Source organism: Protopterus annectens, chromosome 2.part1 (assembly GCF_019279795.1).
Source record: "Protopterus annectens isolate FY-2018-M chromosome 2.part1, PAN1.0, whole genome shotgun sequence".
NCBI classification, from domain to species: Eukaryota; Metazoa; Chordata; order Ceratodontiformes; family Protopteridae; genus Protopterus; species Protopterus annectens.
In genome coordinates, this window is record NC_056729.1 from 28,159,240 (window position 1) to 28,181,979 (window position 22,740).

Sequence of the window (22,740 nt, forward strand, 5' to 3'; positions counted from 1 at the left end):
AACAGAGATCAAAGCCAGGTTAGTTCTGAAAGTGTTGGTTGGGGTTGGTTCTGCCCATGCCTGCCAGCTTCCCAGCAGATCATTCATGGCGAGGATCGTGATGGCGGATCCTTACCTCTATGCTCATTACACACACCTTCATGTCTCACACTTCAATGTTCACTTAAGCGTGCAAAATCATCTCATGTGGTGGATGTCTTCCCCTCAGCTCTTGTTGGGAGAACCCCGCATTCCACCTCCTCCGGATGCCTTCTCCGGTTGCTACTCTGACGGATGGTGGGTCCATCGGGGGGGGGCACACCCAGCAGGATGAGATGGCCTGGCATGATGGCGGATGGCACAATGAGGCAGTGGAGGAGATGGGAGCAGTGCTTTTAAGTGCAAGCAAGACAGAAGCATAAACTTTCCTGAGGATTGAAATCAATGCAACAATATGTTGGTGTATGTGTGGTGTGATAACAAACACAAACAAAGGAGGAACGAACACCCCTGTGATGAGAGCACTCAGACTGTGGCAATGGGCGATTTCTTCTCAAGTTTTTGAGATACATCCGCACATCGGGAAGAAGTCAATCATGGAGGTGCAAGTTGAGCAGCTCCTCATGCCTCCCGAGTGGTCTCTGAAAGAGCTCTGTAGTGAGAGAAAATTTTCTCAAGTGGGGTCAGCCCCTTGCGATCGATTTTTTTACTCCCCCAAAGCAAGTGCAGTGCATATTTCATTTCACTCTATTTCCTTTACCAGGCCAGCAGCAGAGGCGGCTCTAGTCAAGTTTGGCCAGGGGACTTCTGTATGCATTCCTCCCCTTCCCACTGATCTCTCAAGTGATACAATAGAACAAAACAGTTCAGAAAATCTGATCAGCTTTTTCTCTCTATCACGGAAAGCAGAAGGGACTCTCAGTTTCAAAGGTATCATATTCAGATGGGGCTACATCTTTGATCTCCCTTGTATATGAAATTAGACATCAATCACACTTTCATTTCTCATTATAAGTTGGATGGCCTGGACAGACAGACCTTGTGTTGTGATCTCTTTCTACCACCTCTTTCTTAGACATATGCTATATTTTGCATATATCCTGGTTCAGGATGTAGGTCACCCCTTCTTTCTTCCTGTTGTTAGAGGTGGACTCTTAGAACATAACTTCTATTTACCTTACGTATCAACCCATCATTTCATCCAAAGATGGTGTTAGAATCCAGTATAAATCAATCAATTTGCTAGTATCCTTACCCAAATTTTCTAACAAAGGAGAATACATATTACATTTATTGGATGTTCATAGACAGTTGCATTTTTACTTACATAGGAAAAAACATTAGGAAATCTGATCTATTATTTTTTTCATATGCAGGACCAACATTGGGTAAACCAGTTACCAAAGTTTCTCTATCTAGATGGATAACAAATTGCATTTCCTTTGTGTATAACTAATGGGGATTGCTCTAATAAAACCTTTCCCTGCCTTTTCTACCAGATCCATGGCAACTTCCTCAGTTTTTCAGTCCAGACTGTCCATGGATGACATTTCTGCAGCAGCTACTTGGGCTACACCCCATACCTTTATTACTCAATGCAAATTAGATCTGTTCTCCAGAGGAGGGCATCTTTTTGATCTACGGTGCTCAGGAATATCCTTCCTTGAGTCTGCCCTGGAAATTAGGTAGCTGGGGACTCTATCCCATAATATGAGGACAGAATGTATGTTGGCAATATCAGATAAAGAAGTTATGTACTCACCATAATGTTTCATCTGTGTTGTCCATTTTCATTCTTCCTCAGCTCCCCTCCCACCAACTCTCATTCTTATGGCTTCTGCAAGAATGAGTGTTTAGTGGACCTATATGTCCTTATGTTTATATAACTTCCAGATATACCTTCTCCATAATAAGTTTCATATTTTACTTTCTACTAAGGTAGCAAACAAGATCTGAGGTAATTGGGGTCGGTGCATTATGGGTATGGGAGAAGCTCGAGAGTTGTTGGTTGCCACAAACTTTAGCAACAGCTGAGTCAGATCCGAGGGATCGAATCCGAACCCATCAGTTGTGAGCTGTTTGGGAGATTTTCAGTCACCGATACAAGAGACCTGGATAATGAAATTCAGATTATGAGGAAGAAGTTACAAATGTTTAAGTTTGTCAAAGATAATGAAATATGTCAAACACTGATGAAGTATGTACACATGGATTTGTTCTTGTGTTTTCAATTACCATTTGTGCAAGGTTGTAAGTGGCTTGTAATATGTTAAATCTGCTTTTAATGGGGCTGTTCCAGTTAAGGTTAATGTTAACGCAGCAATTTAATCTGATTCATTCAGTTATATAGACAGAAAATTATGTGGGATGTCTTCAAATAATTTCATAGAGGAAGAGGTGAGACATAGATGCTAAGCTTAGAATATCCTTTTAGTTTCACCTGTGTGATTGTCAGTTTGAGAGCTGTGATGGTTCAGATATTACTTGTTCCAATTAGAGTAAGTTTATGTTTTTTTTTTTTCATTTGATTGTTTTTTTTTTATCATGGTTAGTATATCACCCTCTTGTCATGCTCTGGGTCAGTTTTCATTGAAGCAAGTGAAATCATTACTTATTTGTGGTAGGAACCAGGAATCTTCAGATTCAGCAATATTAATACTTTTGGGATTATGTTGGGCTTTCCAAGTCTGTAGTTGTGCTCAGTTATTAATAACACCGCATATAGTTGCATATTCTATGGAGAGTTCCTTAAGATTTAAAACGTGGGTATTGTTAATACTTTTGGGGAATGGAATATGTTTGGGAGACAGGTCAAGGATTTAAGTGAAGGACAGCTGACATGAAAATAACCTATAGCAGTATTAAAAATGCATGTTTGTGTGTTTTAAAATAGGTTTGGTAGGTGTGTACTTTAAAAATCAATTTAGTATTATTTATATGGTATTGTCTTGTGAGGGGGAGGGTGCAGTGTATTTCAGCCAGCACTGATGCATACTTTTATGAAATGGCAATGATTTTAAAGTGTGAGTGTGAGTAAAGAGATTATTCAATAGTGTATTAGATAATGGTACATTGAAACCCTATCTTATTTGTAATGATTGTTCTTTGTTTTAAAGGTAGAATTGATAAGAGGTAAAGATGCCAGATGGTTCATGTCAAGTATAGTTTAGAAGGTGTTGAACTTAATAACATTTTAGCATTCTGATTTAAGAAAGGTAAAGAGATGCCAAGTTTTAAAAGGGCTGAGTAAAGCACTATTAAAGATATGAAATAAAGTTATTAAAAGGGCTGAGTAAAGCACTATTAAAGATATGAAGTAAACGAAGCACCTTATAACACTGTAGTGAATATTTGAGAGGTTCCATATGTGATACCAATAAATTGTATAATAATTTGAAGGACTGTATCCCTATAATTTGTTTAAAATAGCACATGAAGAACCAGCGCTATGACACAGAGGGATAATGCCCTAGCTTTGGCTCAGTTGATCCAGATTCAGTTAGTATCTCAGTTGTATGAGGAGCTGGCAGGGAAAGATTGGTGTGGCCATCCCAGGGAGGTGGGTGCTCATCACCGGCACTCCCTGAGGGGAGATGTGGTCCAAAAAGATAGGAGTGCCCCTTGGTCATTGTGTTGATGAGTGCACAGCAGGGAGATGGAGAAAACGAAAGGCTAGGTCATTAAAGAAAAAAATCCCTCCCTCGGCAGAAACAGTTGCTGGCATGACGCCCCCAGGACATCCTTAGGTTCCACACTAGCTCTAGTGCAGAACTGGAAGAAAGTAAGTGGAAGGAGGGGTTGACAGACTAGGCAATATGAAGAAAAATGTGGGGGTGGATAACACATAAAGGATATGTTGCTAAAAGGTGTTTCATAGCTTAGCTGACAGAGTATCCCTTTCACATGGAACTTGTATCCTCTAAGGCCGAAAAATGTGTGGTGTGCCATACAAATAAATTGAATATAGTTATAGATGTTTCTAAAACTGTTGAATATTTATGTCTTTATACAAAAGGAAAATTGAACAGAAGGTAGTTTGTACATTAGTTGAACAGAAGGTAGTTTGTACATTAGTTGAAAGAGTTTCTAGTTTATTTGCTGTGCTTTGTCTCCTTTAACCGGTTGTGTTCCCATGGTAGTAGTGTGTGTGTGGTTCGATACATTTATAAGTAGTGGCGGGTGGTGTGGCTGGGGATTTGGAGTAGGGAGGAGTGATTAGGCTAGACATCCATGTCAGCAGGAGTCAGTCTGTGCATGTAAACTCTCTTTTTAATTTCTATAAATCTTTTGGGTTTCTAATAATATGATGGGAATGGACCCCATTTCTATGTCAAAGTACGATTAAAGTTCATGAAATTAGTATTGTTTCAGTCTTTTATGTCAGCCAAAAGTGGTCTTCGCAGCACCCGCAATGTGCCCAGTAATGACTCCTTCTGCAATTTGTATGGCGTTACATGGATTGGTAACATATCTAAATACAATTGTAAATTCTTTTTTAAAAGACCAGTTGCTCCTACTAATTTTGGAACTGTCTGGGTATCTTTCATCCACATTGCTGCCTGCAGATCCTGATATTTTATGACTTTGTGTGTCTCTATACACAAGACACTGTAGTTACTGGGTGTGGTGATTTCAATTATCAATGCTACTCTTGTCTTCTTTTCTTGGACCACTATATCCAGTTTTCTAGCATCTGTCTTTTGAACTGTTGGTAATGGATCCCATGTGATATAAACAGCATAATTTTCTGTGATGCTTTGTGGCTCATGTTTCCAGTATTTTTCAGCCACTTCAATGCCATAATGTTGCACAATCCCCACTGAAACAATCTTGCCACATTATTATGCCTTTCAGTATACAGTTCTTCTGTCATTAGTATGTCGTAACCAGCAACAAGGTGTGCAACTGTTTCCAATTCGGTTTTACAAAACCTACATTTGTCTGTTTCCCCCACATGTTCAGTAGCCCACTATCTTGGGCTGCCAAAATTAACCTTTCATCTCTTGGTTTGAATTTGCCTCTCCTTAACCATTCCTGCATTCGTTCTTGATCAACATGAGGTTCTTCCAGAAGTTTTCTGTACTTGCAACTATATTTATGATTTTTCCACATTTCTTGCCTTCTCATCTGGTCCTTCACCTTATATTCTTTCTTTTGTTTTTTGGCACATCCAGTTGCTGCCTGACTTTTATCTACTTCTGATTTGATTTAATTTCTGCTTGACGCCAATATGCTTCTGCTAAATTAAGCAGATAAGTCATCTTAGATTTATTCTTCTCATGTTTCTAAACGTTCACTACATTTGGGTCTTGTGAAGTCATCAGGTATGTGTGGAGTCCCACAATTGCAGATATATACATGTAATCAATTTCAAGGAGACCCATCCCTCCTTTGAAACAGGGAATATATAATCTTGGTATGCACTGATTTTTATAAATCATTTGGTGAGCATGAAGCATCCTTCTTGTTTTCTTATCCAATCTATCCAACACATTTTGGGCCCAATCAATCACTCCAAAACTGTAAGTGAGGACAGGAAGAGCAAATTGGTTTACAGCTTGGATTTTGTTCCTAGATGTCAATGCTGTTTTCAGAATTAATTTAAGTCTTCTAAGGTATTCCTTACTAAGTTTTATTCACATTTGTTCATGTTTTAGTGTTGGTCGTTCATAAATTCCCAAATATTTACACACTCTGTCTTGCTCAAATTCTTTTATATCACATTCTTGTCCCAAACTGATGTTTTCCTGGTGCTGCAGTTTTCTGCTTTAAAGGATGCTTTTGTACACTTATCAAGACCAAATGACATTCTTATATCATCTGAAAAAGTTTTGACAACCTGCAGCTGTGCTTTCAGTTCCTCATCTGATGAGCTATACAGTTTTAAATCATCAACAAATATAAGATGAGAAGTCTTTACACTTTGTTGTTTTTTAGGAGCCAAATTGTACCCATGGCCGAAGGTGTTAAGTAAACAGCTTAATGGGTCAATGGCAAGGCAGAATAACAATGGTGACTGAGCGTTACCCTGGAATATCCCCCTTTGAATTTTTATCCCTGGGATAATAATCTGTCCTTTATCATGGCTTAATTGCAAAGTGGTCTGCCACTGTTTCATGGTCACTGTAATGTAGTTGATCAGTGTAGGATGTATCTTATACATTTTTAAGCACTCTTTTATCCTTGAATGTGGGATACTATCAAATGCTTTTTTATAGTCAATCCATGCCATACTTAAATCCTTCCCCTTTTTGCAGTTCTCCAGTATGACTTTATTTAACAACAAATGATCCTTTGTTCTATATGACTTTCTTTTATTCCCCTTTTGTTCTGCCATAATTGAGTTTTATTCTAAACGACTATAAACTCTGTCAGCATCAGTTCCCATGTATAGTTTATACATCACTCTTAAGTAAGAGCGTTATTTTGCCTGTTGTTAACCAGGTTGGTGTCTGGGGTGCGCATATAAATAGTTCTTACTCATAGCTAAATCCTCGTGCAAAGATGTTAATACTTTTAATGAAAAGTTAGGTATTGCATCTGGGCCTGTTGTTTTCCAATTAGAGGCTTTTCTTAATTTTGTTTCAATCTATCTAGCCGTTATTTCATCCCATTTCATATCCTGCACCTTTAAACTTCTTATTCTTTCTTTTACTTCTTCTAGCCATTTGACATCTTTGTTATGTTCCACAGAATCTTCATAGATACTTCTCCAAAATTTATCTCTATCCTCTTTTTTGGCGGTCTTTCAATTCCTTTTACTTTATTTCCCAGTTCTCTATAAAACTTTTTGGTCATCAATAAAGTGCTTAATTTGTTCTTTTCCTTTATATTTATCTTTGTATCTTCAATTTTTTTTTCACCTGTGCTGAAATTTTTAGTTTGTTGTTTGCGATAGTGCATGATAGATTCTGGTCTATTCTAATACTGTGCATTGATTTTATCACATCTATCTTTCTTAATAATTTTGCTTATCTATTCCCTCCTCTATAGTCTTCTAAGAGTGACACTTCTTGTCTTAATTGCTTCATAGTTTTCTCTATTCAGTACTTCCATGATGGTATTCGATTTCTCCCCTTCCTTTCCCTCACTACCCTATGTTGTTGTGGTAGAACTTTACCAGTTATTAATTTAGCAGCACAGTAATATATCCTGTTTACGTCTGTTATATCACATGGGTCTCTATGGACAGTCCTAATTACTGCATTCATTTGTTTTATCAGACTTCTGACTTTTTGGGTTTTATTGACCTTCTGCAGTCTATTTCTCTCATTGATCTTAATATATCTATCCATGTCTATTAAATCAAGCAACTCTTCTCTTATCTCACGTTCTTCCAAACTGAGGGCATATCCCTTGTTTTCCATTTCCTGTGGACATTCTATAGAAAGTTCTATAGCATCTTCCTGTGGCACCTTCTCTTCCATTTCATCATGTGCCATCTGTTGCTCTGTCATATGGGAACTCACTGGCCTATCACTCCTCAGCATTGACTGCATCAGAGTTTCCACAGTTTCCTGTACCTTCCCTTGATGTCTATCTTCAAGTGAACATTTATACTGGTTTCCTGTGGAAGGCTCCAAATTATCTTGACATGCCATCTGACCAATTGCTTCCTGTTCCACTGGTTTCCCCTTAATTTGGATATCCATTACTCTATCCTGTTGTAGTGCTTTCTGCATTTGATTTTCTACACTGAATCCTTCACTTTGCAGGTACTCAGTTTCTGTTTCTTTAACTTCTCCATTACTAATCTCCTTTTCTACTTTTCCTCTTTGTCTTGTTATTTTTTGTATTGTAAAGTTTTCCATCTTTGGATTCCTTTGCCTGTATTTCTCTTCAAATATCTTTGGTGCTACCATTTTTGTATTGGTTAGTTTTTGCCTTCTCGTTTGCACAAATATTACACCATATTAAATATATTTTTCTTTCCCATGTCCATATTTCTTCTTCGTCAAATGTTTCCTAATCTTCCTGTTTCTCCTTACTTTGGGGACTCACTCCATCACGCTGTGATACAACCTGTATTAGACCTTCTACATCAAATCCTTCACCTTGCAGGCACTCCATAACTTCAACTTCTATTTTTTTAACTTCTACTTTACGAATCTTCTTTTCTATGATCTATCTTTGTGATATTGTTTTTTTCATTGTAAAATTATCATATCTATCTTTCTTTCCCATGTCCATTTTTCTTTTTATATTTTTCAAATATTTCTAGGTTTTGTTGTTTATATTTCCGCACTTCCTTAGATACTTCTTTTTCCAAACAAATCAAAGTTTCTTGATCTATATATTGTTTTTCACAAATCTGTTGTATTAATGAACGCAAATTTTCATTTGAAGCTTCTGACAGTTTTTCTTGCAGAAGCATTTTTCTTTCCTCAAATTTCTCTCTTAATCCTTTTGTATATGTTGTGCCTGGAAATTCTGAGCTTTTTGCATAATAGTAACAATACATAATTTCTTTCTTATCCTCAATAGTCCACTCTACCATCTTTATGGCTCTTCTTTGGCCTATCAGTTTTTGTGATTTCTGTGGACTGCTACTTCCTTCTACAACAAGGGAGGGCATCCTCCCCCCTTGGGCATGCCTAGCCCCATTGTAGAAATGTTTCCATATTTTAAGGATTCTACACTGTAATTTTTTCCAGTCCTGGCAAGAGTGCGCCTACCAGAATTGGGCACTTTTTTATTCTGCGTCTTGTGCACCCAGCTATTTCTTTTAATTTTTGACCTACTTCTGTCTGTGATATATGCTATATAAATATAGTCTACATATGTGAATACAGGGTCCACCTCCCAAAGGTACTCACCAAGACCTGAGGATAAATTCAGTTTCAGCACTACTACTCTCCTTTGCTTGCTGACTTTTCATCTCTCCATTTGGACACCTTCATCTCTCCATTCGGACCCCCTCTTGAATGCCTCTAATGATGTAGCGATAGATCTGATAAAAGCAGACATAATTCCTAATGGTTTGTAAAATATGTGTAATAACAATTATCAGGTGAGCGACTACAAGAAAATTAGAGCACTAGATACACTGTGGCAGTAGAGTGTGAGAACAATAGGTAAACAAAAGCCCTATTAAGTACCCCTCGTTTATGCTTAGTTGTACAACAAATTAAAAACAAAATGTTAACCAGGAGAGTAAATGTAAATTGGTGTGTGACTAATAAATGTCCTTATGGCTGTACCAAAGTGACCTGGGATGATTGTTACAAGAAAACAAAATATATCTTATGAGAAGGAAACATACAGAGACACGCATACTGCATGTATAGAACTCTTTTATGACTGCATGAAATGTTAACCTTTAGTAAAATGCATTAATGCGTTATCAAAAGAATCCTAATCACAAGTATTAAAAAAAAAAAAAAAAAAAAAAACAATTCGGGGCAATCTGGTTTAACATTGTGAAAAAATATTATACAGAGATTTTGTGAGGTCAGGGGGTAGGGCACATCATCTGATTAAACAGTACAAAAGCTAATAAAGATATTCACTGTAAGACTCACCTGCATTTTGTGCTTTGGCCACTAGATGGCAGTAAAGAGAGAGAGAGTAATATTTTGCTGTTTTAAATGCGGACAAGCTTTAAGTTTTTAACTTATATAACATTTTTTATATGTGAAAATTTGTATATGCATCAACTTTTAACATTTATAAATTTACAAGTTTTTCATTTCATATACAAGGATGCAGCATTTATTTGTTTATAGCATGTCTTATAAAGAAGAAGTAATGTGATTATTTTTTAAATCTGTAACTTGTTTGAATGAGTGTTTGCCTATTATTGGGTGATGTATAATTGATAGGTGGAGTTTTTTTGATATATATCATTTTATGTGGAATTTTATCTGAAGAAGTCTTGAAATGAAAATGCAGAGATTCACTTAAAGCGTTTTTTTGCTGGCCGTTTAATAAATTGTTTATTTTGCAATGGACATACAGCTTCACAAGTGTTTTTGTATTTTACTAGCAGTTATAATCTAGACACAATTTTAGGAAACATGTAACATTCCAATTTACAGTGTATGTTGGACTAGTACTGCAAGGTGTCTTTACAGTACACATTTATGAATGTAGTTCTACAGAAAAAAAGCAGCTGATCAATGCAGCAGTTCCCTAATAATATACAAGTACGGCATTACAAGTTAATATTACAGTCCTGTAGGAAACACATCAGCATTTATAGTACACTGGCTACATTATGCAAATTCAATGCAGAAGTCAAGTCAAACAGTGCATGTCATAAATGACAAAATACACACCCCTGTAACTTGCAGATACAAAAGTGTATTAAAGATCTACCCTAACAGACAAATAACTCTTTTATAGTGTACCCCTGTCATGTCTGGAGAAAATGATGTGAATTATAATTAAAAGTTGGTGTAATATAGGGAATAAATCAGCCCTAGGCCAATTCAAAATAGTTTACAGAAGAGTGAAAAAGTGAACATTCCCACCCTGCATCAGCTACAGCCAATCAGTCTGTGCACATGCAAAACAACACCTCAGGCAATGCAGCAGTGGATCATGAAAGAGCAGACACATTTGCTAATAGTTTGCAAACTGTGTATAATAAAGTTATTATGTGAGAGACTGAAGGTAAGTAAGAATATCTTTAGATAGTAGTAGATAAACAACGGACTTATTAGGTACCCTGTTTCAACACTTTATAGCTCAACAAGTTAAAATGAAATAAAACCTGAATTCAAATTATTATTATTACACTACAGATTAAATGCATAATGCAAAATAACATAGCCACTTTTTCTATAACAGGATTTAAATATATAATAGAATGCTCTTAAACTGTATACACATAAAAGAAATCAAAGTGATTTTTTTGGGCACTTACGTATTATTGCAACCAGATTTGCAACCTCCAATAATTCGTCATGTTTGACTCAAACTATGCCTGTTAACTTTAAAATGATCATGTGAAGTGTAAAAGTACTATTCTCTGATATTGTTAATGGGTTAGGAAGAGGAATAAAGGGGAAATTCATGTTTTGGGGTAGCGTCCTTTACCAATGTCAGGTCATGAATAATACGATCAAGATGCCTGCTGCTTCTCAATGCAGTGAAGAATGACTGTTATTTTTATGGGGAACATTTTGTTAAATGATTAGTAGTCAGACTGGGAACTAAAGTTCATAGAGGAAATGAAGTATGTGGAACACTGACCACACAACAATTGCAATAATGCAAATAAATACTAATAAGTAACGCGGCACAGTCTTTCTTCATAGTGGTACTTGTGGGGCAGGGGTGGTAAACATTATCCCGCTTCACACACATACTTGTGTATCTCTGAAGTTGTGTACTCAGAAATGGCCCTTACACCAGGAACAACAGGTGCTGCTGTAGATGGTGAATGATTCCCCTACATAAGCACACATTTAACAGGGTTTGAAAGGCACCACTTCTGTTGTTCAGAATGTTGCAAGTTTGATAACTCCTAACATTAAAGACAACTGCAAAGCAGCAGTCGTGTCTACTTCGGACAAGGGCTCTATCTGCCATTATTCCTTTTCGTATTTGCCATAGAATGTGACCCAATACTTTTTAACAGTTTACACCACCCTTCTTCTACTAACACACATAATTTGGTGAAAAACATTATAAAGTATGTTACCGGCGAAATGTGGTTGCGATAATACGTAAGTACCTTTTTTTGTAAAGGAACAATGACACGCTATTCAGAAGCACTCACTGAAAACAGTTGTTCTCAGCACTGTCATGAGCAAAAATGTTGAGACAAGTTATCTGAAATTATGTGGTCCACACTATCATATTTCATGACAATGTGAGGTTTTGCCAGCTGTGCCAGGAAAAGTAAGACAGTGAATGTGTAACATATGCCAGCATAGCTAGCTAGCGTTTTGTAAAGAATTATGTCATTTGTATATCAAACTGATTTGTTCATGTGCTTGTGTTGAAAATGTATTTGTAAAGTTGCATGTGTTAAAAAATGTACCAACAGTAGGTTCTGCTGGACAGAAAAAGAAGTATATCTGTATGTCAGATTTTATGGTAACTACTGAAATTAATATATTGTAACAGAGGATACTGGAAGACAAGAGGTTAATCTCAGTCCAGCTAACTTTGAAAAAAAGTTTTAAATCAAATTACTTAATTTAGTCCATAAAGATTGTATCTCACAGGTCTCAATGCAGCCAGAGACAAAAAGTCTGTACTAGGAAGCATTCTGTATTGTCTTTGAATGTGAAGTAATTGCTACTCTGGAAGGGTGGAAGTTTGAAATTGTTTTACGACTTCCAGAAGTTGCAACAGATCTTAGCAAAACTCTAGGTGTGTAAGGTAACACATCTGTGCTAAATCCTGGCAGCCTCTAGTAAATGGGATAGTGTGGTAACCACAGATGTATGTGATATCATTCTGTAATACTAGATGAGACTGAAGTCTCAGAGCAGTCTCATTTTTGGAACCTAACATAGAAAGACCACTCACCCACTTCATCTTCCCTTTCTGTATTAAGTAACCAGGAAATAGTAATTCTTTAGATCAGTTAAGAAATATAGTGAGATTAGTTAAGTATTGTTTCTCTGTAACTGTGTGAATTTATCCGAGTTGTTTTTGATATTTCCTGTGAGCTAAAACTCTGTTGTTTATTGTAAATAGATATTTAGTATTTTCATGTTCTTTTATTATTTATTATTAAATACATTTAAACTTCTCATTGTGGTTGGTCCTTCAAAGAATATTTTAACCTTTGAGAGTACTTACATTTATTTAGTGACACTGTGGCTGCTCCTGAGAGTCTTGTCGCATTGGTCAAACACTAACATTTGTATTAATATTAATTTCACTCAGTATAATTGGGTACCCTTGTAAGAACCTTAGAGTAGCTGGTTTTGGAGTGTCTGGTGGTAGTAATTACCTTATAGTCTGAGCAAAGGGTAGCAGAGTGATTAAATCTGTTCCAGCCTTTCCCAGGTGTGTCTGTGTGTGTGTGTGTGTGTGTGTGTGTGTGTGTGTGTGTGTGTGTGTGTGTGTGTGTGTGTGTGTGTGTGTGTGTGTGCATGAGGGTGTGTGCACACGTAAATCAAATCTCAAAGAGTCTGTGTGTGTCAGCTACTTGAAAAAGGGACACAGAGGATTCACAGAGAGGGTGTTGGAGGACTTGGCTTGGATACTAAGCTGAGGACTCAACTCTGCAGCTGTACTAGTGGTTATGTGGGGGTCTGGAGTGAGAGAGAGAGAGAGAGAGAGAGGAAAACCCAGACCCTGGACTGAGTGTGTTCCCTGTGTGCTCTTAAGGGAAATTGAACTTGATGCAGAGAACTGCATCTGGAAATAGTGTGTATCTATTTTTGTTCCAAGTGAACGTCCCTCACCAGTGTCAGTGGTGAGGATTCAGGTTCCTTAATTACTGGTCCAGAGGAGGGATGTCACAATGAGGTACAACTAACTTTTCAGGACCAAGAAAAAGTTGGAATAATTATATAATTTTGGCAACCATCCAGCTATTTTAGAATATAGCAAATTATAACATAAGCCTACTTACCTACAGTAATTCTGAGAGGTTATTTCTGTATAAAAGAGTAAAATACTGTGAAGAACTCATTTTTACAGTTTCAGGGTTTTGGTGTGTTTTTAACTTCCCCCTGTCCTCTTGGGTTATATAATAACAAGGTTCACTTTTGTTCATGGAGAGATGAACAGGCATTCTTCTTTCTGTTAAAGTATTTTTAAACACTTTTATTAAATTATCACTTAAGATATGGGCTAACATATATCACCAGAAAAGAAAATGAAGCATACTAACATTTTTTTTCATTTACATATATTATATGTCACATATATTTTCTTTCATTGTAACTATCATCAGTCCAACATTACATAAGTTGCTAAATTCCTGCCTTCCCTAAAACTCACTCCTCCTGAGCATTATTCTGTATGCATTGTTCCCACAACTTCCATTTATATTTTTATCATATTGATCGTTGCTGCAGTAGCCAGAGGTATATGGGTTAAATCCTGCCAAGGATATAACAGCCAGACAGCTTTGAAAGCTTCAAGGCACTTTCCACAAATCCAAACTGTCAAGCAACTTGAGCTGAGCCGTCTAAATGACAAGTATGGGTGCGAAGAGCTGTACTGTTGCCAAAGAGTATGCTCCTCTGAGGCTTTCAAGGATTGACAGTTGGCTTCTGCTTTCCTTAGCTGTGCAGATAATCCCCTTTGGAGAAAAAAAAAACTTCAATTTTCTTATTTTTTTGTGGATATTTTATTACTTTCCTTTTCAGGAAAGTTATTTTAAAGCTAGAAGTGTTGTGTTTTAAGGAAACTGTCTAGAGAGTGTAACATACTTTTAAATGAAGGACTCACTTTTTTCTGTTAGTTTAAAAGTAGTGTAAAGTAACTAAAACATTTTTTCTGTGGAGAAATTGTGTTTATTTTTTCTTTCTTTTGTGTTGCTGACATAGTGTTTTAAAGTGCTTTTTACTGCATTTTTTTCTGTCAAAAATAACTTTTGTGGACTGGTAGTGTTTACTGACAACTTCTTCTCTGGGAAAGAGGCACCATTTTTGACTTGACCAAGGAATGGACTACCGATCCCAGAGTTGGTCCCTCTTTGAGCCTCAAAAAAAATCCATTAATCAAATGGCCTTTGCCACCACAGAAGACTAGCACACAGGTGGCTGATTCTGCTGTGTTGATTTGTTGCACCTCAGACCATTCATCTTTTACTCCAGATCCATCTGGTGTAGCACCTACAACCTCTATGGACTGGGGGTTATTTATGTTCCCTGCAACTGTTGGGATCCCCTCAGTGAGCAAGGGAGAGAATCTTATCAGTCCTGGAGGGGGAACAGGGAATGTTTCCCTGTTATATCAAAATGATGTGTCCATCCCTAGGGAAGTAACTGTTACCATTAATAACACAGTTGGCTCTATTTTTCCAGTCACAAAAACAACAGAAAACCAAGGATGTATCAGTCTCTACCTCAGTTTCCTTTGGATAGGAGTAGTTTACTGGGTCTGGGTCAGGGTTTAATTCAGGCTCTTGATCTTTCTTGTAAAGTATTTTCTGGTAAAAGAAAGAAAGATTCTTTGTTTAATGAAGAGATTCAAGATCCTGGGTCTGAACAGGAAGATGCAGGGGATGGATGCATTTTTTCCTTCAGATTTCTGATTCAGACTCAGAGGAGGGCTCAGTGTGTGATTCTCAGTGAGAGGTTTCTGTTCTCTGAGACTATTGCTAGAATGTGCCGCTGTTTTCACTGAGAGAACACTGAGGGTTCTCACTCCCTCAGAAAATACTACGAGTTGTTACAGAAGGATTTTCTGGGACCTGCACCCATTCCTCTTGTTCTGTCTGCTTTTGAGGATGTGGGTGTTACTGCCTGCAGTTTTCCTGATAATCATCTTGCTGCCCCTAAAAAGGCAGATAGGATGTATAAAGTTCATTGGCCTTTTAAATTTGTATACACATAGGTTCATAGGTAGGTACTAGGCTATCGGCCCAAGGGAATACGTAAGCCTAACTAACAAGGTTCCCTGGCTTATGCTACCCAAGAAAGTTATTTTCCTGTGCCACTGTCGAGCAGAGACACAGAAGTGATCCCAGGGGTGTATTTCCTATTTCCCATCCACTCATTAAGATTTTTCTTCTATTTCCAAACCTCATCCAGCAGCTATGGCTTTCATAGATCACATTACTGTTGAGCACTTTGTTAATTCCAAGCCTACTCTTTCTGATACGGATGGGAACATTATTTCTAGGTATGGGAAAAAATGCATACTTCTGCAACTTTGATTTTCAGAATTTTCAGTTGTTGGGCTCATATCTTAAAGTTTGTTCTAACAAATTGTGAAAGCATGAGGAAGGTTTTATCTGCAGTTTCTTTTTGTGAGGAAAAATCTGCTTTAAATAAGTTAGTTCCATGTGTTGCACAGGTCACTTCTCATTGTTTGCAGTTTGTGTATGACTCTGATACTTCTTTGTGGGCTATGGCCACTGGTACTCTTTTAAGAGGATTGCTTGTTTGCCTTCTCAGAACCTCCCAGATGATATTAAAAATAAGATTTTAAATTCTCCCTTGGATAGAGATTTATTTTTCAGCCCCTCTGCTGCAGAGGTGATCAAAAAGTGTGATAAAGGGGCAAGTTGATCCAAGGAATCTTTTAAGATTTTCAGCCCTCCTTTTCTAAACTGTCCAAGGGATTTTCTATTGCCTCATCCAGTTTGGGCTAATAACAGAAGAAACAGACTTAGCAAAATTCAGGTAAACAGATGTTTAAGAAGAAGGGCTAAGATGGTTCAAAAAGAAGTATCCTACCTCCCAAAACCAAGAACAGTCCAACATATCTGAACAACTATTCAAGAGACCTTATGACCCCCTCCCACCCTGGTCCTTTTTTCTTCCAGAAAGTCTGAATCTCCATTTTTCAGCTTGGTAACCAATAGTATCAGGCAAATGGGTTCTGAAAATCATTCATTAAGGTTACACATGACAGTGGGAGGAAATTCTTCATTTCCAAGGGGTCATTCCTCATCATGTAAATCAGATTGTTTTGTTTCCACCTGTTCTTCATCACATGCTGTCCCAAGGAGTAGTAGAACCAGTTCCCTTCCCAGCTTGGAAAGGGTTTTTATTCAAGGATGTTCCTAGAGCCAAAGAAAAAAAATGCTTGAAGACCAGTTTTGGATCTTTCTTTCCTAAACCAGTTTGTGATGGTGCCCAAATTCAAAATGATGTCACTTCACAACCTGTTACCTCTTCTTCCTCTTTAAAGTTTTGTGGTAACACGACTTAAAATATGCTTATTTTCACATTCCTATTCATCCAGACTTCTGATATTTCATAAGGTTTTGTGTCTCTGGATCACATTATCAGTTCTCTGCCTTACCCTTTGAACTATCCACTGCACCAGGAGTATACATAAGATGTCTAGCTCCAGGCTAAAGGGCGTCTACATAAGATGTCTAGCTCCAGGCTAAAGGGCGTCCACATTTTTTCATATTTAGAAGACTTGTTTATCTTTGCAGAGTCTTTTTCAAAGTGTCAAGAATTCTCTGTCTTGGGTGAGAGATATCTTATACAAGATGGGATTCCAAAAAAACATTCAAAAGTATTTCTTGACTCCCTCACAAAGGATTGTGTTCCAGGGATGTCAACTAGACACTTCAGTTCAAAGAGGTTTTCTTCCACAGGAAAAAAAGTGATCTTTATTTAAATATATTTCTAAGGTTTTCCACTCAGACTTTAGTCATTGCAAGAGAATACCTCAGCATTTTTAGGTCAATGATTCTCATGATGCCCCTGGCAAAATTTTACATGAGAAAGATATAGTGGTAACTGAAATATCTTTTGTCCCAGCATCAATATCCTTTATTTCTTCAAATCCCCAAATTGGGGTTTATCAGAAGAGAAATCTTTTGGTGAAGACAGTGGATATCCTTAAATCTAGGTTCCCCTTCTGCCTCCCTCCCTGCTTCAAATCAAACTGTCACCACAATCACTTCAGACTTTGCTTGGGGAGCAGTTTCAAGAGGTATAAATGTACAGGGGGTGCGGGACACCAAGGACAGATGCAAGCACATACATCTCAAGGAGATGCTTGCCCAGATCAAGACACTGAACTCTCTGAGCTATCTTTGATCCCTGGGGCCTCTTCAAGTGGTTACAGGCAATACCACAGTCACATGGTACATCACCAAGCAAGGAGAAACCATGTAGTACCCCCTTGGAAGACTAGCCCTGTTAATTTGGGATGAAGCTTCACAGCACAGTCTCACTCTACAGGCATCCTACATTCTGTCAGAGCAAAATTGTGTGGCAAACAAGCTGAGCAGGACCAGGGCATACCCTCACAAATGAAAACTAGATTGGTGGGGTCTTCCAAGATTTGATCCATCTGTAGGGAGTTCCTCAAGTAAGACCTCTTTGCCTCCTCTCCAAACAATCAAGTGAAGTGACAAGATTATTTTTCAGGATTCTATGCAACAATGCCTAGAAGACAGATGTCTTTCTTTTCCTTGGACAGGAATGTTCCTGTATACTTTCCCACCCTTTCCACTAATGTCCAGGGTACTTCTAAATATTTGTGCGAGTTAGTATCCTATGGCCTTTCTTGTTACTCTGTCAAGGTTCATTTATCAGCCATTTCTGCATGTCTGCCATTGATCCTCCTCTTTCAATGCAGTCTCATGTTAAAATGTTCATGAAAGAGGTTTTGCATAAGAAGCCTCCTACAAAACCTGTGGCCCCTCCTTGGGATCTTAATTTTGTGTTAGGGAAGCTAACACTTTCTCCAGTTGAATTTGCTAATATGGCTGATGTGAGATTCTTAACATGAAAAATAGTTTTACTGATTGCTCTGACCTTTGTAGGAAGGGTATCTGAGTTGCAAGCTCTTATGATGAGTCAACCCTATCTCATGTTCCTTAAAGACAGGACTTGTTGAGGACTAATCCTTCTTTTATGTCTGAAGTGGTATCCAAGTTTACTTTAAGCCAAACTATCCACCTCCCCATTTTCTTTATTGAACCTAAAAACAAGGGAGAAGGGATACTCTGTATTTTGGATGTCCACAGACAACTCAGACACTATATTGACAAAACTAAATCTTACAGATCTTTGGATTAACTGTTTATTGCTTGTGAAGGTGAGAAAATGGAACAACAGACTATTTCCAAATGATAGTCTAAGGCTATTACCTTTTGTTGTACTCACTATGATGATGTGAGGTATTGCCATCTGTGCCAGGGAGAATAGGGCAGTGCATGTGTAACATATGCCAGCATAGTTATCTGGAATTTTGTAAATATTTTTTTGTCATTTGACTATCACACTGACTTGTATAGATGCTTATGTAAAAAATGTACCAACAGTGTCATTATAACTGATTAAATGTATATGTTTAAACAAAGAATTTTTGGATGGGAAGAGTAGAAGTTTTTGAAATTGTTCTATAATTTTCAAACACTGCAACAAATCTTAGCAAAGCTCTGAGTGTGCACTGTGCCAGAGTCAGGTGATCAAATGCGATGTCATTCTGTAATCAGCACTGAGAGGATGGAACTGTCACAGCAGTTTGTTTTGTTTTGTTTGGAACCTGATATAAAGATCTATGTCATCAGTTCCGTTAGTTGTGTTCAGTGCAGTTCAGTTAAAAGTTTGAAGCTCATCACATTGCCTTGTGGAAATAAACATCTCGTCATCTAATTTTGCATTGCTATATTAATTAATTGTTAGCTAGGGAACAGTTACTCTTTAGACGGTCAGGAAATACAGTGAGATTAGTTCAGCAGTGCTTTTCTGCATCTGTTTGAATCTGTCCAACTGTTTTATTTTTATTCCTTCTGTTATTGAAACTCGGGTGTTTATTTCACTTAGATATTTAGTATTCTCATGTTTTTTATTTTAAATTTATCATTAAATATTTTCATACCCTTCATTGTGGCTGGTCTTTTAGAGAATATTTTTAACATCGTGAGGGTACCTGTGCTTATTTTAGTGATGTCTTGGACACTCCAAAAAGCCTTACTGCTTTGGTTACACTCTACCATTTATATTATATTGATTTTACTCAGCATAATTGGATACCCTTGTAAGAGCCTTAGAGTAGTTGACTGGTGGCAGCATTTTACCTTATAGTCTGAGTAGAGGAGGCACAGCTAGAAAATCTGTGCCAGCCTTTCCCAGGAGTGTGTGTGTGTGTGTGTGTGTGTGTGTGTGTGTGTGTGTGTGTGTGTGTGTGTGTGTGTGTGTGTGTGTGTGTGTGAAAATCAAATACTCAGGTGTGGGTGTGTCAGCTACTTGGAACTGAGACACAGTGCTCCAAAGGGAGTCTGGTTTGGGATCTGAGGAGACAGAGAGTCCAGTCCCAGGTTTGGGGCATGTTCCATGTGTGCTCTTGGGGGAAACTGTGCTTGAGGCAGAAAGCTGCATCTGAAAATACTGTGCAACTCCAGTTCTGTTTTTAGTGGCCATCTCTCACCGGTGTCAGTGGTGAGGACTGAGGCTCCTTGATTACTGGCCCGGGGTAAAGAGAGGCTGTCACACTCACCATAACAAATCCATTCCAGGTAGGGTTAAGGCCAACTTTGCCAGGGCCTTGGCTTCATCTATGGCTTTAATAGTAGTAGAAGTATTCTAGAAGCTGCTACTTGGTCCTGTCTACCTACTTTTACAAAGCACTATAAGGTTGATTCTTTCTCTAGGTCTAGATCAAGCTTGTTAGAATCATTCTCCAGGGGCTGTTGGACTCTTCTCCTTCCATTTCCCAAAGGTCATTTGCTTTGGTAGTCTACCCATATAGCTAAGGCTATTGCAGCAGTGATCAAAATGATGAGCATAGTACATTGAACTTACCTTAACAGTAGATAATCAAACAATCACTGCTGCAGTAGCTACTTCCTCCCTTCTCCCTCTTGTTTTTTTTTTTTTTTTTTTTTTTGGGCCAGGGTGTGAACATTTAATTTTTGTTGCTCCTAGCATTGTCCTTTCAAGGTTAAGCCTTCCTTTGTCTGCTGACAGAAAAGCTGTAAAGGGCTTTGTGCCAAAACTTGTTTATTCTGCTTAGCTCAAACTGCTTGACAGTCTGAGTGTGTAGAAGGTGCCCTGAAGGTTTGGAAGCTGTCTGTCTGTTATATCTTTGGCACAAAATAACCCATATAGCTACTGCAGCAGTGATCATTCAAACATCTACTTCTATGGTAAGTTCAACTAACACAACTGTACTTTCTCTGTTAAGGCAATGTTACCATCAAAGTAGTTTATTGTGTTAAGAGATTCAACTGGTGATTCCTCTAATGAGAGGACAGACATTTTTTATTCTAATTTACATGTTTTGCTGATGCTTTTTATGTTTTTTATACAGATGAAGTCACTACAAATTATTAACAATTCACTATATGGACTGCCACTTCCAAAAAATGAGGATTTATCTGAGTCTGAAAATACTGAGGCCGAACTGTTGACTGACTTTGAGCTTCTCCACTGCTTTAGGAGAGATTCTGATAAAATTCAAAACTACCTGAGAATGCTTAAGTGCCGGATTGTACCCGAAAATAAATGCTGAAACTTTCATATTTATTTTACAGTTTTCATTAGTGTTATTGTTTAAGGAAATTGTTGACAAAGAATGGTCCTGTCTTAGTCATAAAGTAAACCCAATTACTCCTTTTTCATTGTGTGTTCTTCATTGAGATAAGACTAAGAAATATCATTCTGCCAAGAAAATAGTCATTTCACCGTTGTTGAAAACATAATTGCAACATTCCAGCATGTTTAGAAATAAAATGTATTCAATATGCATGATATGGTTTTGTTCAAACACTCATAATTTTTTTAATTATTTAGTAGTTGATTACCTAGCACTTCTTATTTGAAGTAAAGTCTCTGGTTGGTGAGTTGCTACTCTGTTAAATTGCTTACTACTGCAGTCTGTGCTCTATAATTTATGGAACACATATAGTAGCTTGACTTATCTTATGACAGGACAACAATTCCTTACAAATGATGTACCAAATAGTATTTATTCGATATGTAACTTATTATAAAGTCTGTTAGAAGGATTATAGTCTGTCGATAACGTGAATATGTGAATAAATTTATCAAAATCTAATATTTTTGTCATTCACTAAATGCTTCTTTCTCAACATTTTGGCTTAAAATTGTCTTCTTAATCCTGCTCAGGTAAAACATGAGTATATTCCAAGGCCCACCAAACCAGTATAGCATTTTCTGTAAAAGTAAATAATGGGTATTGCTGTTGCAGTCCCACTAATATAAACTTAAGTGGATATTTTGGAATTGTTGAGACACATTTGTCAGGTAAACCCAAGCAATTTTCATCAGTTTTGGTTATTATCGGGCACTACCAAAGCATCTTAAATTAGTTCTTTACTGAAATGTAACCAATACATAGAATTCTGCACTCACTATGGAACTGATGTAAACAGTTTTGTGTACATCATTTTCTTATTTACATGTTTGCCCACATATCTTTGCTATATTTTTGCTACAAATATTGCCTGACCTATGCTTCTATGTTATATGTTAATTATTTCAAATGCTAAAATTGCTGAGTTAAAAAAGGCTGCAATTTGGCTGTTTTTGCTTGCTCCCATGCTGACAGTATTTACAATTGAAAACCCAAACAGTGGCCAGTAAAAGGATGCAATGCAACCACAGAGGTGTGAGCATAGAATGAACAGCTAAGCTGAGGGAAAGAAGAACAGAAGCAGTGTAGTAGTGTAGTGGCTACACCTGGTGTTGTCAGAAAAGCAGTATCTGCATGCTTCCCGTGTTAAGCTGTAGTAAACAAGCAGGCACAAATAACAATAGCTTCTAGGAAAATGTGTATGTAGGCCATACTGGGCATCAGTGCTTGACCATGTTCCAATTGATGGATAGGATGTACAGTGAAATCCAAGCCTCAGGTGTATGATCACATGATTTAAATCTAGAAATGCTAGTAACTTATCATCCTGCATTAAAGTATCTGCTACATCTGAAGAAATCAGTTACATTGATAATGCATTTGCAATGAAGAATAGAAATCAAGTATCTTGACATAGATTATGCAAGTGTTATAAATTGTCATAAATTTATATAAATTTGCCTACATGCTCAGCTGTTTTCTTTCTGTAGAAGCAATAGGACATACAAGCACTGAATCTAGTCATAGTAAAGTATTTTAATATGTAAACCTTAAAATCCCAAACCTGCAGGCCAGCTCAGCTATGTTAGTGGAAAATAATTATTTGAATTT

At 37.4% G+C, this 22,740-nt stretch overlaps 1 protein-coding gene across 1 annotated transcript in view; it reads left to right on the forward strand.

Moving 5' to 3' along the window:
* The window catches only part of LOC122794735 (prolactin-like), a 166,967-nt gene extending 145,656 nt beyond the window's left edge, over positions 1–21,311 (forward strand). The window contains exon 4 of the mRNA XM_044063376.1: positions 20,845–21,311. Coding sequence (XP_043919311.1) covers positions 20,845–21,045 — 201 coding nt within the window. The 3' untranslated portion in view covers positions 21,046–21,311. The remainder of the gene's footprint in view (positions 1–20,844) is intronic.
* The last annotated feature ends 1,429 nt before the right edge of the window (positions 21,312–22,740 follow it).